Below are 19,102 nucleotides of genomic sequence, written 5' to 3'. Positions count from 1 at the left end.
ACAGCCTGGGCCTGTGTTAATGTTACAGGCTGGGCCTGTGTTAATGTTACAGCCTGGGCCTGTGTTAATGTTACAGCCTGGGCCTGTGTTAATATTACAGTCTGGGCCTGTGTTAATGTTACAGGCTGGGCCTGTGTTAATATTACAGCCTGGGCCTGTGTTAATGTTACAGGCTGGGCCTGTGTTAATGTTACAGCCTGGGCCTGTGTTAATATTACAGTCTGGGCCTGTGTTAATGTTACAGGCTGGGCCTGTGTTAATATTACAGCCTGGGCCTGTGTTAATGTTGCAGGCTGGGCCTGTGTTAATGTTACAGGCTGGGCCAGTGTTAATGTTACAGCCTGGGCCTGTGTTAATATTACAGTCTGGGCCTGTGTTAATGTTACAGGCTGGGCCTGTGTTAATATTACAGCCTGGGCCTGTGTTAATGTTGCAGGCTGGGCCTGTGTTAATGTTGCAGGCTGGGCCTGTGTTAATGTTGCAGGCTGGGCCTGTGTTAATGTTGCAGGCTGGGCCTGTGTTAATGTTGCAGGCTGGGCCTGTTTTAATGTTGCAGGCTGGGCCTGTGTTAATATTACAGGCTGGGCCTGTGTTAATGTTGCAGCCTGGGCCTGTGTTAATGTTACAGGCTGGGCCTGTGTTAATGTTGCAGCCTGGGCCTGTGTTAATGTTGCAGGCTGGGCCAGTGTTAATGTTGCAGCCTGGGCCTGTGTTAATATTACAGTCTGGGCCTGTGTTAATGTTACAGGCTGGGCCTGTGTTAATATTACAGCCTGGGCCTGTGTTAATGTTGCAGGCTGGGCCTGTGTTAATGTTGCAGGCTGGGCCTGTGTTAATGTTGCAGGCTGGGCCTGTGTTAATGTTGCAGGCTGGGCCTGTGTTAATGTTGCAGGCTGGGCCTGTGTTAATGTTGCAGGCTGGGCCTGTGTTAATGTTGCAGGCTGGGCCTGTGTTAATGTTGCAGGCTGGGCCTGTGTTAATGTTGCAGGCTGGGCCTGTGTTAATGTTGCAGGCTGGGCCTGTGTTAATGTTGCAGGCTGGGCCTGTGTTAATGTTGCAGGCTGGGCCTGTGTTAATGTTGCAGGCTGGGCCTGTGTTAATGTTGCAGGCTGGGCCTGTGTTAATGTTGCAGGCTGGGCCTGTGTTAATGTTGCAGGCTGGGCCTGTGTTAATGTTGCAGGCTGGGCCTGTGTTAATGTTGCAGGCTGGGCCTGTGTTAATGTTGCAGGCTGGGCATATGTTAATGTTGCAGGCTGGGCCTGTGTTAATGTTGCAGGCTGGGCCTGTGTTAATGTTGCAGGCTGGGCCTGTGTTAATGTTGCAGGCTGGGCCTCTGATACTACAATATTTTAGCAGATGAATGAACTAACACAGTGATTATGCTAGTATGTTGCACCTTGTACGTACACAGACAAACACACACGCACGGACGCACACACTCTCCCACACACATTATGCACAAGTGACATGTTAGACCAGAAAACATCTTAGCCTCAGTAGCAGGCTGGGCCTCTCTTAATAAAAGATCATGAGGATTTAGGGGATACATTTAACTAACATGAGTTGTTAAGCATGAGGCACGCATTTTAAAAAGACAAACACACCACTCACACACACACACTGTACAAGTGACATGTTAGGCCATCTATACCAGAAAATGATAACATATTAGGCAGGGGGTGAAATAACTTAGTAATGCTAGCATGATGCGCCAGACACTCATACATACAATCACACAGGTACACTTCCACATAATAGTAGGCACACACACACACACACACACACACATACATACAATCACACAGGTACACTTCCACATAATAGTAGGCACACACACACACACACATACAATCACACAGGTACACTTCCACATAATAGTAGGCACACACACATACATACAATCACACAGGTACACTTCCACATAATAGTAGGCACACACACACACACACACACACACGACTAGTAATGCTAGCATGGTGCACATTGCACACCCACTCTGTACAAGTAACACATCCAGACAGAAAAGCTTATACTTTGGAGCAGGCTGGGCCTCTTAATGAAAATTATATGATTTTAATGTTAGCATGATGCAACTTATCATTACACACAAACAGGGCCAGCTCCAGGCATAAGCGTCAAAAGCGGTCACTTACGCCCCCCAACCCCCCCCTAAAAACTCTGTCGGGGTCTCAACCCCCATTGATTTTGTTAGCCAACCAAATCTCGCTCAGGGCCCCCAACAGGCTAAAGCCGGTCCTGCACACAAGCACACACATCACATACACATTTTACAAGTGACACAATAGGCCAGAAAAGCTCTTGCTATCTGTAACACCATCTGCTAATGAAAATGATAAGATATTAGGCATTAATTGAGAATGAGTAGAATTAGAAAAACTGTTTTGTCCATTTGTAAAGCTAGCATGATGCACCTTATCCACACATACAGGTAGACTTCCACATAACAGTATGCGCACACATTCAAGTAACACATTCAGCTAGAGAAGCACTTACCATCTGCAGCAGGCTGGTTTTGGGGGATGAACTGAATAAGTAGTATTGCACCTTGTAAGCATTCACACACACACACACACGCGTATATACGCACACACACACGCACGTATATACACACACACACGCGCACACACACGCACACGCACACACACACACATTCCGTACAAGTGACATGTTAGGCCAGAAAAGCTCTTACCCTCTATAGCAGACCGGTCTTCTGCCAAGAAAGTGAAGGGCTTTTAGAAGAGGAACTTGAGTAATTACTTAGTAAATATGGCATGATTTACACACACACACCTGTTCATACAGAATGCTATCTTCATACATTGCATACACTCACGTAAGTATCACATTCAGCCAGAAAAGCTCTTACCCATTATAAATAAGAGGGTTTAAGGAACTGGACTTAAATGTTGAGTAGAGCTGCCTTACATGACGTAATATGAACTCACCCATACACATCCACAAACACATAGTGTACACAGACGCAACTAACACATTTAGCCAGAAAAGCTCTTACCCTCCGTAACAGGTTCGACCACTGTCAATACAATGACAGAATTTCAGTGATACCAAATTATCTGAGTCTGTACCAAAGCTAGCATCAATGCAGTATGCATACAGATGTAGGTTCTTAATTTGACCACTCTTTTGTTGATCAGAATTTTCCTGCACAGCAGGAAATGCAAACTTGTCGTGCACTCAAGGTTTAAAAAGGCTTCCAAAGTTTGTAATTTCCACTTTAAAACGTCAGACTTGATTTGCCTTAACGTAAAGTGTATCCCTACAAAAATATCCATGAATTATAATCAACATAATAATTCACATTTCCAGTTACTGCAGGATTATTTTCCTGCTGTAGCAATCTGGCTCAAATTAAAATCCTACATGTACACTCTCACACACATAAATTACTTGTATACCCACAAGCAAATGCCTCCACCATCTCTCTGATGAACCGTAGATAACACACTGACTTCAACTTAATGCTGTGTGTGTTATACATTGAAGGACCATATTAAGCCAGAACAGCTCTTACCCTCTACAGCAGGTTCACCTTCTGTCAGTAAAGATAAACAGGGCTATCAGGGAGGACGACTGGACTTCATTGTTGAATAGAGCTGACATGATGCACGGTGTACACATACAGCACTCTCACAATATATGCAAACTTACCGTGTACACACACAACAACCCATGTGCTCGTGCTGCATACACTTATTTAAGTAATTCATTCAGCCACAAAAATGTTTCCCCTCTATAGCAGGCTGGGCCTCTGTTAATACACACAAACGGATTTCAGTAGGAGGTACTGGACTTAAGTCTGTATTGGAGCTAGCATTATGTACAGACAGTCACACGCACATACACACGCCCACACACACACACAGACGTACAAAAACAGATGCAAACATACAACACGGACAGAAACCTATACCTGCACACATCCTCATGCAATACATCCACAAATGACACAACAGAATAGCTCTAACCCTCTTCAGCAGGCTGGGCCTCTGCCACTAAAACGAGAGGATTTCAGTGTGGAGTAAGTGTGTAATAAAGGTGGTATACTGCAGTAGCAGACACTCACACAAACTCACACACTGAGTACAAGGAAATACACATCCGAAACATTTCCTGAACAATCCTCCACGTATGCATGTATGTATACACTAACAAAAAGATGTTGATTCAACGTACAATTGTTTTTTGTTGTGAGTTTGTTGAGCAAACTCACAATCCTATTGCAGCTGGTTGTTTTACAAATGTACGTTGATCCAACAGATTTTTTTGTTTTTTTACAGAGTACACACACACAAAATAAAAAATAATAAACACACTCACACAGACCAAACCACACACACGCACACCCAGATACATACACACACCCAGAAACACACACTCCAGTGCTTGCCAAAATAACCCATATAACAAACATCACCTCAACAATAACATAATAACAATAACTCTTACCAACTGATTGGTGACCTGTTATCTCAGGTAACAAAGAAAACAGAATAAGAATCAGAAGAATAATGACAAATATATAATTTAAATGAATATAGTCTGCTTTGTCAGGCATAAACCAGTAGGATATTGTGATAGGCGTCAATATAAACGTGTGAAGCCTAAGTTAAGTGTATTGGCGTTCTGTCTGATCAACACTGTCATGGTGGGTGGTGAGAATCATGCATGGCCACTCTGTCTCATCCCCACAGAAAGCTACTTCTGTGATTGGTCTTAGAGGCCTTACCATGATCCTCCGCTGGCTTTGCTGAGTGAGGGAAAACAGTTAACCGACATTACATTGGAATGATGAAGGGATGGTTATGCCCTACTGACTAACAAACACACACAAAGGGACACAGGTTAACACACACACACACACACATGCCCTGTTCTCACCCACCCTTATCTGTAAAAATAAAAAATGTAAAAATAAAAAAGGAGAAAAATTGAAATCAGACATTGATTGTAGTACAGGCCTAACCATTCATTGAAGTATTTCATGTATAAGTATTTGTCATCCATTTGTTATGAGTGGACTCACCAGCAGGTGCTGCTGCAGCCTTATCTGTCTTGGCTGCTAAAATTAAAGACAAACATATACAATAATGAATAACTAAGTGACATATGTTTTCATCAGTAGTATGTAAAGAGGGCAAAGGTTAGATTCCAACCATACCATCTCGAAAACATCATGGACCATTAAACTTACAATATAGTTGATATAATATAAAATAATCACCACTGTGAATTACCAATATTTGACTTCACACTGTGCAAACATGCATACATACAAACATTCACAAATGATTTGAATGCACATGTATTATGTAGAAGTCTAGATAATAATCCACGCATGCACACAGCACTGTAGTGTAAATTCAGAATGTTGATACATTAATGCATTCCCATGTACATTGTACATACAATATTATACCGGTACGTAGACACATAACACATAAGTTCATACGATAAACAAATACATATTCTAATGTAACCACAGAGGAGTTGCACATTCACTCAACCTTGCTTTGTGCAGTTCTTACCAATTTCTTCAGGCATTGCCTCTGGCAAAGAAATAGTATTGGAATTGGAGTCAATGTAATAAGTACACTGTATATAGAAAAAAAGGTTGGCGTTCATTGGGATGACTCATGTACTGGAGGCAGCTCTGCCATGTAGTCACTAGCTGGCACAGCCACAAAATCATAAAATAATTAACCCTAACCTTAACCACACTGCTAAACTTACGCCTAACCCTAACCTTAAATAAATTTTTTACAATATATAGCTAATTTTGACTTTGTAGTGGATATCACTCATTTATGCCTCCAGGACAAGTTTCATCCCAATAAACATCAACATGCTATAGAAACAGAGGCTACTGTGTGTATATTCTTGATAGAGATGGGAAGTTTTAAAGAGAAGATCATTTTTATTTTTTATTTCACCAGGTAGGCTAGTTGAGAACAAGTTCTCATTTACAACTGCGACCTGGCCAAGATAAATCAAAACAGTGCGACACAAACAACAACACAGAGTTGCACATGGAATAAACAAACATACAGTCAATAATACAATAGAAAAAGTCTATATACAGTGTGTGGAAATGAGGTAGGATAAGGGAGGCAAGGCAATAAATAGGCCATAGTGGCGAAATAATTACAATATTGTAATTAAACACTGGAGTGATAAATGTGCAGAAGATGAGTGTGCAAGTAGAGACACTGGGGTAGAAAGGAGCAAAATAAATAAAATAAATAACAGTATGGGGATGCGGTAGTTGGATGGGCTATTTACAGGTGCAGTGATCTGTGAGCTGCTCTGACAGCTGCTGCTTAAAGTTAGTGAGGGAGATATGAGTCTCCAGCTTCAGTGATTTTTGCAGTTCGTTCCAGTCATTGGCAGCAGAGAAATGGAAGGAAAGGCGGCCAAAGGAGGAATTGGCTTTGGGGGTGACCAGTGGAATATACTTGCTGGAGCGCGTGCTACGGGTGGGTGCTACTATTGTGACCAGTGAGCTGAGATAAAGCGGGGCTTTACCTAGTAAAGACTTATAGATGACCTGGAGCCAGTAGGTTTGGCGATAAATATGAAGCGAGGGCCAGCCAACGAGAGCATACAGGTCGCAGTGGTGGGTAGTATATGGGGCTTCGGTGACAAAACGGATGGCACTGTGATAGACTGCATCCAATTTGCTGAGTAGACTGTTGGAGGCTATATTAGGGTTTTGATAGGGTTTATCAAAAGCATCTTAGTCTTGAGGCTGCGTTCTTTGATATTTTTTAGTAACTGACTATCCTACCGATCCTTGACTTTGGCGATGTCATTTACAATGACTGTAGAGATGAAGTCTTAGTTACTGAAAAACAAACTGAACCACACAGTAATGGTAATGATCTCTGGCTCAAACTCTCGCCGGACACATGGATCTGCCATCCAAAGCTATAATTTGTACAGACAGTGTCCTTGTTCAGAGCACCTGTTAAAGTGATAACATAAATAGTCTCAGTGCCTTGGGGTTTGTAGTCAGCTAAATCCATTAAACTACCCAACCACAGAATGTAGAACATGAACCAAGTCTCCCAAACCATCTCCATCTGATCAATCACAACTGACTTTTCAGAACTATTGTCCCATGAGTATACTGAACTGTGATTCTGAGATTTAAGCTTTGGCCTTGACACTCTGGTTGTGCTGAATGACCCTGGCTGTGTTCTCAGTGTTGGCATACTGATCAACTGACACATCTATTTTTGAAAAGGTTTGTTTTTCAGGCAGCAATATGTTAGCGTTCTCAGCACATCTAGTTTTATCCCTGGCAACACCCACTGTCTTAGGTCTCGGGGGATCTTTGACGCACAGGGCATTAAAAGCCTTCTTTAGCCCAGGTTCTGAGCCTTTTTCAGTCCATAGATGAGGGTAAGTGGGTCAGTGAAGTTCTGATGCTTCATTTGCTGCTCAGTCCACTGTTGTTGACTGGGATGGGTGTTATGCACCATTGAGCACATGCCATGAGACGGTAAGCCCCGATGACAAGGCCTTGTGTCCTAAGCTGGCACAAAGCATTTGTTTAACCACCCATCATGACATTGTTAAATGACACAGGATGAGTGGCTGTTGTGAAGCACAGGAGAAATATGGAACATGTAGTGACTATCACTGCATGGTCTCCTCTGTGACATCAGTGTAGAAGTCAGCAATCAAAATGACAAATCCTGTCCCTATACTACAGTATGTTCCAGGACAGTGGTTACCAGTCAAATCCCCTGTTCAGATTCCTATGAAAATGTATGATAGCAGAAATTGATAGATGAGACCATCCCTAGATTCCGTTGCTAAATAAGATGCCTTAGGATACTATAAAAACAGGCCGGAATTTGACAAGTGATTGTCTTTGGTTAGACCAACACCCAACCCCTTCTCTCCTTCAGGCCTTCAGCCCAGTTTGGCCAAGGCTTCTCTCTGGTTACGACCTGTCAGCACTCTCTCTATCACAGGCCAGCTCAGTGTCTGTCTATCTGCCGTACTCATACCAAAAGTTCTAAGTACAGCGTTAAGTCATAGAGCGCGAGGGAGAGAGACAGACAGAATGACAGACAGACAGAAAAGATGAGAGCGAGAGAAAGAGAGAAAAGAGAGCCGAGAAATGAGAGAAAGTAAGAAGGAGCGAGAGGGAGAGGTAAATGAGAAAGGCCATCAGGGGTCAGATATGGTGAGAAGTGTTCAGTTGAGGGCTTGAGGGTCAGCTCCATCAGATTTAGTCATGGGAGAGATGGATACCATGGTGTATATTTAACAAATATCCTGTGAGATAGTTGATGAACCAGTGTTTGATTTCCTACATTTCTCTACCCAAGCTGCCCCATCACTGTCAAGCCTTCTTCTAAATATATACTGAACAAAAATATAAATGCAACATGTAAAGTGTTGGTCCCATGTTTCATGAGTTGGAATAAAAGATCCCAGAAATGTTCCATATGCACAAAAAGGTTATATATCTCAAATTATGGGCACAAATCAGTTTACATCCCTGTTAGTGAGCATTTCTCCTTTGCCAAGATGGCATATCAAGAAGCTGATTAAACGGCATGGTCATTACACAAGTTGTCACGGACGTCCTCCTCTTCATCTGAAGAGGAGAGGCGAGAAGGATCGGAGGACCAAAATGCGGCGTGGCATGTGTTCATCATGAATTTTAATAAAGAAAACACTGAAACACACTATACAAAAAAAAATTAACGAAATAACGACCATGAAGCTAATGAGAACTGTGCTGACACAAGCAATCAACATAGACAATCACCCACAATCAAACAGTGAAACCCAGGCTACCTAAGTATGATTCTCAATCAGAGACAACTAATGACACCTGCCTCTGATTGAGAACCATGCTAGGCCGAAACATAGAAATCCCAAAATCATAGAACAACAAATATAGACTGCCCACCCCAACTCACGCCCTGACCATACTAAATAAATACAAAACAAAAGGAAATAAAGGTCAGAACGTGACACAGGTGCACCTTGTGCTGGGGACAATAAAAAGCCCCTCTAAAATGTGCAGTTTTGTCACACAACACAATGCCACAGCTCTCATTTTGAGGGAGCGTGCAATTGGCATGCTGACTGCAGGAATGTCCACCAGAGCTGTTGCCAGAAAATTTTATGTTAATTTCTCTACCATAAGCCGCATCCAACGTCGTTTTAGAGAATTTGACAGTACGTCCAACCAGCCTCAAAACCACAGACGTGTATGGCGTCGTCTGGGCGAGCAGTTTGCTGATGTCAATGTGAACAGAGTGCCCCATGGTGGTGGTGGGGTTATGGTATGGGCAGGCATAAGCTATGTACAATGAATACAATTGCGTTTTATCGATGGCAATTTGAATGCACATAGATATTATAACGAGATCCTGAGGCCCATTGTCGTGTCATTCAAGTGATGGAAAAAGTACCCAATTGTCATACTTGAGTAAAAGTAAAGATACCTTAATAGAAAACGTAAAAGTGAAAGTCACCCAGTAAAATACTACTTGAGTAAAAGTCTGAAAGTATTTGGTTTTAAATGTACTTAACTGTCAAAAGTAAATGTAAATGCTAAAATATAAGTAAAAGTACAAATAATTTTAAATTCTGTATATTAAGCAAACCAGATGGCGCCATTTTCTTGTTTTTTATTTTATTTACGGATAGCCAGGGGTACACTCCAACACTCAGACATAATTTACAAACGAAGCATGTGTGTTTAGTGAGTCCGCCAGATCAGAGGCAGTAAGGATGACCGGGGATATTCTCTTGATAATTGTGTGAATTGGAACCTTTTCCTGTCCTGCTAAGCATTCAAAATGTAACGAGTACTTTTGGGTGTCAGGGAAAATTTATGGAGTAAAAAGTACGTTATTTTCTTTAGGAATGTAGTGAAGTAAAAGTAAAAGTTGTCAAAAATATAAATAGTAAAGTAGGGTACAGATACCCCCAAAGAAACAACTTAAACAACTTAAGTAGTACTTGAAAGTATTTTTTCACCACTGTGTCATTCATCCGCTGCCATCACCTCATATTTCAGCATGATAATGCACAGCCCCATGTCGCAAGGATCTGTACACAATTCCTGAAAGCTGAAAATGTCCCAGTTCTTCCATGGTCTGCATACTCACCAGACATGTCACCCATTGAGCATGTTTGGGATGCTCTGGATCGACGTGTACGACAGCGTGTTCCAGTTCCTGCCAATATCCAGCAACTACACACAGCCATTGAAGAGGATTGGGACAACATTCCACAGGACACAATCAACAGCCTGATCAACTCTATGCGAAGGAGATGTGTTGCGCCGCATGAGGCAAATGGTGGTCACACCAGATAGGGACTGTTTTTCTGATCCCTACCTTTTCTTTAAGCTATCTGTGACCAAAATCCATATCTGTTTTCCCAGTCATGTGAAATCCATAGATTAGGGCCTAATGAATTTATTTCAATTGACTGATTTCCTTATATGAACTTTAACTCAGTAACATCTTTGAAATTGTTGCCTGTTGCGTTAATATTTTTGTTCAGTATACACACACATATATACATACATATATATATATACATATACACACACACACACACACATATATACATATACATATATACACACACACACACACACACACACACACACACATACATACATATATATATACATACATACATACATACATGTATGACGGAGGATATTTCTTCTCTCTGTATTCATGCCTCAGCCTCAATGCTCTGAAAAGTGGTGCTTCAACTTTTTGGGAAAAATCCATCATATTATATTATCATCATCATTTGAGATTAACAGATTAAATCAGGGACAAATCAAAATGTCAAGTTCTTTACCATTCAATAAGAAATGGAAATGCATGGGGTGGGGGGGCTTTTGAACTATGAACTATGCTATACAGTAAATGAAAGTGCACGTCTTCACTCACAGGGTGATATGGATTAAGGATATCATATTATTTCTCAAAATATACAGAATCTTTCAACATTCGTACCAGGTAGCCTGAGTATTTCATATATATATATATATATATACACACACTCTCTTAGCTCTCTCCCCCTCGACTTCTCCCTCGCTCTCTCTCTCTTTTCAAGGGTAACCTCTGTGGAATGTTCTTAATCTCTCTTGACATTTCCCCCTCTTCCTTCTCTGTCTGCTTCTCCTCCCTCAGATACAGTAGTAGTATGCCATAGACAGTCTACTGCCATGTGTGGCCTCTTTTTATACATCACTCTCACAGGCTTAATCTTTGAAGTGTTCGCTAATTTCATCACTGACCCAGCTCACATTAGCAAGAGTTGTCTTAAAGAGTTGAATCTGTGATATCTTGAAAAGAACATATGTTTGTTTTATACGACCATTAGAGTTATATATTTTAGCCTTGCGGTAATGCATCTACAGTATGCGTGGTGAGGATTCCTTTTCCTAAGCCAATGTTAGAGAGCTTCTGAAATACCTGCCTATAGGCTCTAATGTAGGGGCCGACGCTGGAGTAGAGAAGCAGGTATGGGGAGTTGAACATTTGATGAGGAACAGACATGGAACAAGACAGGAACAGCGTCAGCGGGTCAGCACACGGGTAACACAATGACATACGAACATTAATCCTGAACCAGGAAACAGAGCTTGAGACAGACAGATATAAGGGAGGTAATGACACAGGTGATTGAGTCCAGGTGAGACCAATAATTGCTGATGCGCATGACAGGGGAAGGCAGGTGTGCGTGATGCTGGGGAGCCTGGTGCCTTCGAGTGCCAGGGAGGGGTAGAGGGAGCAGGCATGACACTTTAACGCGTCTACAACCGTGAGTTAAAAGGCTACATGTTGTGTTAATGGTGACCCTCACAACACCACAGATATATCTACAACCTATAGACGTGTGACATACGTCTGACATACAGTGCATTCAGAAAGCATTCAGACCCCTTCCCTTCTTCCAAAAATGTTTAGGTTACAGCCTTAAACGTTTTCAATTGTTATTTTCTCCAATCAATGTACACACAATACCCCATAAAGGCAAAGCAAAAACAGGTTTTAGAAATGTTTGCAAATGTATATAAAAAAATATTACATTTACATAAGAATTCAGACCCTTTACTCAGTATTTTGTTGAAGTATCTTTGGCAGCGATTACAGTCTCAAGTCTTCTTGGGTATGACGCTACAAGCTTGGCACACCTGTATTTGGAGAGTTTCTCCCATTCTTCTCTGCCAATCCTCTCAAGCTCTGTCAAGTTGGATGGGGAGCATCGCTGCACAGCTATTTTCAGGTCTCTCCAGAGATGTTCAATCAGGTTCAAGTCCAGGCTCTGGCTGGGCCACTCAAGGACACTCAGAGACTTGTCCCGAAGCCACTCCTGCGTTGTCTTGGCTGCTTAGGGTCGTTGTCCTGTTTGAAGGTAAACCTTCGCCCCAGTTTGGGGCCTGAGCACTCTGGAGCAGGTTTTCATCGAGGATCTCTCTGTACTTTGCTCCGTTCATCTTTCCCTCGATCCGGACTAGTCTCTCAGTCCCCGCCGCTGAAAAACATCCTCACAGCATGCTTCACTGTATTCAAGGTGCCAGGTTTCCTCCAGACGTGAAGCTTGGCATTCAGGCCAAAGAGTTCAATCTTGGTTTCATCAGGCCAGACAATCTTGTTTCTCATGGTTTGACAGTCCTTTAGGTGCCTTTGGCAATCTCCAAGCAGGCTGTCGTGCCTTTTACTGAGGAGTGGCTTACGTCTGGCAACTCTACCATAAAGGCCTGATTAGTGGAGTGCTGCAGAGATGGTTGTCCTTCTGGAAGGTTCTCCCATCTCCACAGAGGAACTCTGGAGCTCTGTCAGAGTGACCATCGGGTTCTTAGTCACCTCCCTGACAAAGGTCCTTCCCCCTTGATTGCTCAATTTGGCTGGCGGCCAGTTCTAGGAAGAGTCTTGGTGGTTCCAAACTTCTTCCATTTAAGAATGATGGAGGCCACTGTGTTCTTGGGGACCTTCAATGCTGCAGAAATGTTTTGGTACCCTTCCCCAGATCTGTGCCTCGACATAATCCTGTCTCAGAGCTCTATAGACAATTCCTTCGACCTCATGACTTGGTTTTTGCTCTGACATGCACTGTCAACTGTGGGACCTTATATAGACAGGCTTTTCCAAATCATGTCCAATCAATTGAATTGACCACAGGTGGACTCCAATCAAGTTGAAGAAACATCTCAAGGATGATCAATAGAAACAGGATGCACCTGAACTCAATTTCGAGTCTCATAGCAAAGGGTCTGAACACTTATGTAAATAAGGTCTCTTTTTTATTTGTAATACATTTGCCAACATTTCTAAAAAACAGTTTTTCCTTTGTCATTATGGGCTATTGTGTGTAGATTCATTAGGAAAACAATTAATTTAATCAATTTTAGAATAAAGTTGTAACGTAACAAAATGTGGAAAAAGTAAAAGGGTCTGAATACTTCCCGAATGCACCGTACATGTCTCATTACTCATAACATTACTCACATGTGATGCTGCACACCCCAAAAAATCATGCATATCAGTATGGGAGAGTGGGTTAAGTTGAGCCAAAGGGGTTTCTTCCATCATTTCATGGAAGAAACCACATGGAAAAAGAAGTAAGCAAGTTAGGTCCAAACAGGTGATTTTCACCAAATCAAATGAATTTATTGTGTTTAGAGGTTTCATGATGCTTGTTTCTAAACCAAAGTAGATAATTTTAAGATTGTTCTATACATCAGTTGTGGTCTCTAAACTTCAATATGAGGACCTAAACCTAACCTCCTGTGTGGGCTAATAAAGTCCAAATGTTCAGTGTTAGTAGTTGTATCTAGTATTGTACTTCAATTAGTAATTATATTTCTAAGTGCATAACCTACAGTATATCATACAAATAAACATCTTTATCTAGACATCAGCATGTGCTTGTTTATCTATAAAAGTCACCATGGTATAATACGCAGGTTGGAATTTATTGTCATGAATCTTACCCTGGATGCAGTTCTGAAGGGTGGTCACTAGCTGGCACAGTCACAAAGTCATCAAAACCTAAACCTAACCACACTGCTAACCCGAATGCCTAACCCTAACCTTAAATTATGACCAAAAAGCTCATTATTTTCATTCATTTTTACGATACAGACGATTTTGACTTTGCAGCTGGCCCATCTACTGGAAAAAGCTCAGTTCTGCATACGGGGCAAGATTCATGAAAATCATCGTCGACCTGCGTATAATGCAGGCATTTTCACATTTTCATAAATATATTCAACTATAGCACCAAGCGGGCATATTCACATAAGGACTCAAGAGGAGATTTATATTCAAAGGGTCTATTTATACCGCTGTGCGTATGATGGAGTATCAATGGTATTATTGGCATTTGGCGGGCATCTATGCTGGGGGCAGAGTGTGACTGATGGAGTTTCATCGTTTTATGATGAGGATGAAGAGAGTGATGCTTTTGGCAGCATGGGGGTACACTTAAGCCTCTGCTCTCCATATCACTCCATCATTTGGCGGTTTTATTTGACAGTTCCGATGATATGAGTTGGGGCGGCAGGGTAGCCTAGTGGTTAGAGCATTGGACAAGTTCAAATCCCTGAGCTGACAAGGTACAAAATCTGTCATTCTGCCCCTGAACAGGCAGTTAACCCACTGTTCCTAGACCGTCATTGAAAATAAGAATTTGTTCTTAACTGACTTGCCTAGTAAAATAAAATAGAGGTATAGTGTTTTCTGGACAAAGGCAGAATGAGGGGGCATATTCTAAGGAGTAGGCATGGTGGAGGGAGAGTAATGTAAGTTGAATGAATACCATAACATATATGCAGGCCTATATTGCTGGCATCAGGTCTTGCTATGAATAGCATTAATACCACTCTAATGTAGTATTTATTTGTGGTTGTAACTTGGCGGAGGTTGTGGTGGGTCTCAGCCAGGTGTATTTGTTTCCACTGTGCAGTAGTTGTGCTGTGTAATTGCTTCAGCTGTCTTTTAACACAGCATGTGTGGGCTATAGAAGTCACTGGGCTGGCAACTATAACTTCACCTGTTTAACCTGTTTCACTATGTTTTCCAACATGGCAATAGGAAGAGGTGGGAGGACATTTACTAGGGTACTACAGTACTGAGGTAAGCCTGTAAGGGAGCATAGGAAGGGAGAGAACCTGGGAGGGTAGTATATCACACTGTATTTTATCAGACAGTAATGATGATAAGAATTATAGCCTGTATGCATTCCTCAAGTGATGTCTCTCTCTGCTACCCCTCCCCCATCTGCAGGCACGCGTCTGGGGTGAAGGTCTATAGTGGAACAGTGGAGGAGAGAGGATGAGACATGGTAATAGGAGTGGTAGAGAAGTAAACGGAGAGAGAGGACAATACCAAATACTATTTGGTATTGTCGTAAATATGTATTTTAGAACGTCTTGTAAATAGAAAGCTTTCAACAAAAACCACTTTGGCACAGAGGAAAATGACACCTCTTTAGGGAAGTAGAATCTGCAGAATGGAATAAATGAGAGCCCATAAATATCATCCCAAACTGTCTTCTATCTTTTCCATTCATTACCATTCCCTCCGCATCTCTCTCCATGCCTTACCAGAGGGCGCTTAAAATAGGTCTGGTTCAAAGCGCAGAAACACACTTTTACATTAGAGGACATTACCAAATACTACTGCCAGTGTTCCTATCCGCCACAAAATGCTTACGGAGTGTTTATAAAGTCTTAGTTAATGACATATTGGGGCTTAACGGTTCACACTCTGATTGTGAACTCCTCTGGCTCTCTGTTGACTCTGCATCTGTCTGTAATCCATCAAGCCAGAGCTGCATACATGGGGGGATATGGTGAAGGCCCTGGTATGAGGTAATGCTATACTCACTGCCTCGGTTTCATGAGGGCAGGGTGTGGAACAGGAGGCTCAGGAGAAGCCAGTCTTTCCCTGCCACTCTGTCCAAGCAGCAGGGCCCAGTCCAGAAGGGGTGGAAAGGGGTGTGGGGAGGGGTGTGGGGTGTGGGTAGAGCGGGTCAGTGGCAGTCGGTGCCATTTAAGATTAGGGAGGACGGTTCATTTTAAGGGCCTTAATTCTATTACAGTATATTGGATGACTGTCATTCATATTCCTTTCACCAAGCTCTGTGTAACAGCGATAGGTTTAGACTACGGCATGATATTTGAATTTGTCCTATATCCATCATGAGGTTGCTACATCCTAGCCTACAAATTAAAGTTTAACGTAGGTGCACAGGTCAAGAGACAAATTGGTGTAATCAACGTGACAGACAGTGACACATTCAATACAGCATTGCACACTCTTGCCTGCACCTAACTGATCTAGGGTGTAATCATTAGTCCAAACAGTTTAAAAACATTATGTTTTGCAACTAAAACAAGTTTTTATTGGACAAATACAGGTAGGTCCATCCCGTTTAGTTCCATTTGCTTCTGTTTAAGAAACATTTTGCAACAGAATTGGTGGAAAGAATACACCCCTGATCACACAGTTCACATTCATAGCAGCCATACAAACAGCATCATCACATCTACACACTCTCCTCCTTTCACATTTTCCCTTCACTTGAGGACTTCAGTGCACAACACAACAGCTGTCTGTGACCAGGCGAAAAAACCTTTCCAAGCCAAACCTTCATACCATAAGTGCTACACACAGCCTGCATCGTTGTCACCATATTAGCTAACGTCAACATATGCGACATGACCAAAGGTATGTGGACACCTGCTCGTCGAAAATCTCATTCCAAAATCATCGGCATTAATATGGAGTTGGTCACCCCTTTGCTGCTATAACAGCCTCCACTCTTCTGGGAAGGCTTTCCACTAGATGCTTAAACATTGTTGCGGGGACTTGCTTCCATTCAGCCACAAGAGCATTAATGAGGTCGGGCACTGATGTTGGGCGATTAGGTCATGCTAAAACAGGAAAAGTCCCCCCCCCTCCAAACTGTTGCCACACTGTTGGAAGCACATAATCATCTAGAATGTCATTGCATGCTGTAGCATTAAGATTTCCCTTCACTGGATCTAAGGGGCCTAGCCCGAACAATGAAAAACAGACCATTATTTCTCCTCCAACAAACTTTATAGTTGGCACTATGCATACGGGCAGGTAGCGTTCTCCTGGCATCCACCAAACCCAGATTCATCCATTCGACTGCCAGATGGTGAAGTGTGATTCATTATTCCAGACAATGTGTTTCCACTGTTCCTTAATTTCCTTAGTTCCTTAGTTTCAACCAAATTAATTTGTTCAAAACTGTTCAACTATTGTCTTTCTCTTTGAGTCAATTACTCACCACATGTTATGCACTGCAGTGCTATAGCTAGCTGTAGCTTATACTTTCAGTTTTAGATTAATTCTCTGATCCATGGACAACATGTCAGTTCATGCTGCAAGAACTCTGATAGGTGGGAGGACGTCCTCCGGAAGTTGTCATAATTACTGTATATGTCTATGGAAGGGGGTGAGATCCATGAGCCTCCTAAGTTTTGTATTGAAGTCAATGTATCCAGAAGAGGACGGAAAATAGCTGTCCTTTGGCTACACCATGGTGCTACCCTACAGAGTGCTGTTAAGGCTACTGTAGACCTTCACAGAGTGATTTCATCAGTTATTTGGTGACGTGAATATCTTTAGTAGAGTTTTATCTAAAAAAGATCACTTTTAAATGTTTCACTATTTGTTTAAATGTGTATTCACTGATTAGGATGGTTCTCCCCTTCTGAAGAGCCTCCACTTGAAGGGATCATGAAACCCTAAACCTACACTAATCAAATGGCCCCACTGCAAAACACGTTGGTGGGATATCATAACACTCTATTAGGGACATTTCACTGCACCGGTCTACTGCTCCAGACCCCCAGGGAGGCGGGTGTAAAGATGCTGATCTTTCACTGCATTACAGAGAATAATTAATTGTGTTATTTTCGCTCCCCTGATGAAGGGAAGCAGCGTCAACAAACAACTCTTCACCTGTTATCACCCCTCACATTGCCTGAGTGTAATTGATACCATGATGTGTCTCACAATCATATACTGTATGTCCAAAACACAAGACATTCATGGCTAATCATTATTATCTCTGATAAAATATTCATATTTTCCACAACACTAGGTTGACCAAGCTTAGGTATTCCCTCTCTGGTATGCTCAATCCCCTTCCTCAGGCTAAGCACACGGGCTGCAGAACTATTCTTAATGCTGTTTATCGGGAAGCGTGCTTTCTCCATGTCCCAGTGGCTTCTTGAGTACCAGACAGTCATCATGGGGGAGGGGAAGGCTCCGGGGCTGAGTTGAAGTTCAAAGGGGGGCAAGGATTGGGGTTGGTGGAAAAGTAAGGGAGTGCAGTCTAAAGGATGGAATTAATGTGGTGACAGGAACACGATCTACATGATGTCATGATGCTAGATTGGCAACACATGGCTGAGACATAAAGAAATTGGTGTGGGATTACTCTGAGCCGGCCAGGCAGGCAGTATAAACAGGAATAACAGTGGTGAAACGAAGGGTGTGTAAGGTAAGATGACAGAGTACAGTAAAAATAAAAAAAATGAAAACATATAGTAAATACAGTACAATATATTGTATGTCCTTTGAATGCATTTACTGTATATAGTTAATAGTCTATGGTAAGGATCCAAACAGGCCACATTAATCGGTTAGCCCAATGAAAGAGTTCAGTAGAGGTGTAAGTGAAGTAGACAGGCAATCAGGGTCAGATAGATTGAGCCTCTGAGGTGCAGAGAAGTGATGTGAAGAGGTCACACCTGACATGGCATAACCTCCTCCGACACTTCATCTTTCTCCCCTCATCTTATCGGTATGCTTTACTATGCTACTGCTCTACTCTGTTCTGCCACACTACACTCTTAGAAAAAATAGTTTCAAAAGGGTTTTTCAGCTGTCCCCATAGGAGAACCCTTTTTGGTTCCAGGTAGAACGCTTTTTGGTTCCAGGTAGAACCCTCTGTAGAAAGGGTTATACATGGAACCCAAAAGGGTTATTCAAAGGGTTCTCCTATGGGGAAAGCCCAA

General features: G+C 42.2%; 1 protein-coding gene across 27 annotated transcripts in view; it reads right to left on the bottom strand.

Annotated features, from left to right (window-relative positions):
- Positions 1-19,102, bottom strand: part of mybpc2a (myosin binding protein Ca) — a 48,996-nt gene that overhangs the window by 28,689 nt on the left and 1,205 nt on the right. For 4 of the 27 annotated variants that reach the window (XM_042327751.1, XM_042327740.1, XM_042327746.1 and 1 more), the window contains exons 2-4: positions 5,568-5,588; positions 5,066-5,101; positions 4,925-4,930 (exon numbers count right to left, since the gene is read on the bottom strand). The exons of 1 other annotated variant lie outside the window; for it this stretch is intronic. In XM_042327751.1, the coding sequence (XP_042183685.1) occupies positions 4,925-4,930; positions 5,066-5,101; positions 5,568-5,588 (63 nt within the window). Of the gene's footprint in view, positions 1-2,710; positions 2,732-3,553; positions 3,575-4,488; positions 4,504-4,924; positions 4,931-5,065; positions 5,102-5,567; positions 5,589-19,102 lie in introns of all 27 variants that reach the window. 22 more of the 27 variants (XM_042327745.1, XM_042327749.1, XM_042327752.1 and 19 more) reach the window with 14 other exon arrangements.

This window comes from Oncorhynchus tshawytscha, linkage group LG09 (assembly GCF_018296145.1).
Source record: "Oncorhynchus tshawytscha isolate Ot180627B linkage group LG09, Otsh_v2.0, whole genome shotgun sequence".
Taxonomy (NCBI): domain Eukaryota; kingdom Metazoa; phylum Chordata; class Actinopteri; order Salmoniformes; family Salmonidae; genus Oncorhynchus; species Oncorhynchus tshawytscha.
Note: the sequence above shows the minus strand (reverse complement) of the source record. Positions and strands in the feature narration are given on the sequence as shown.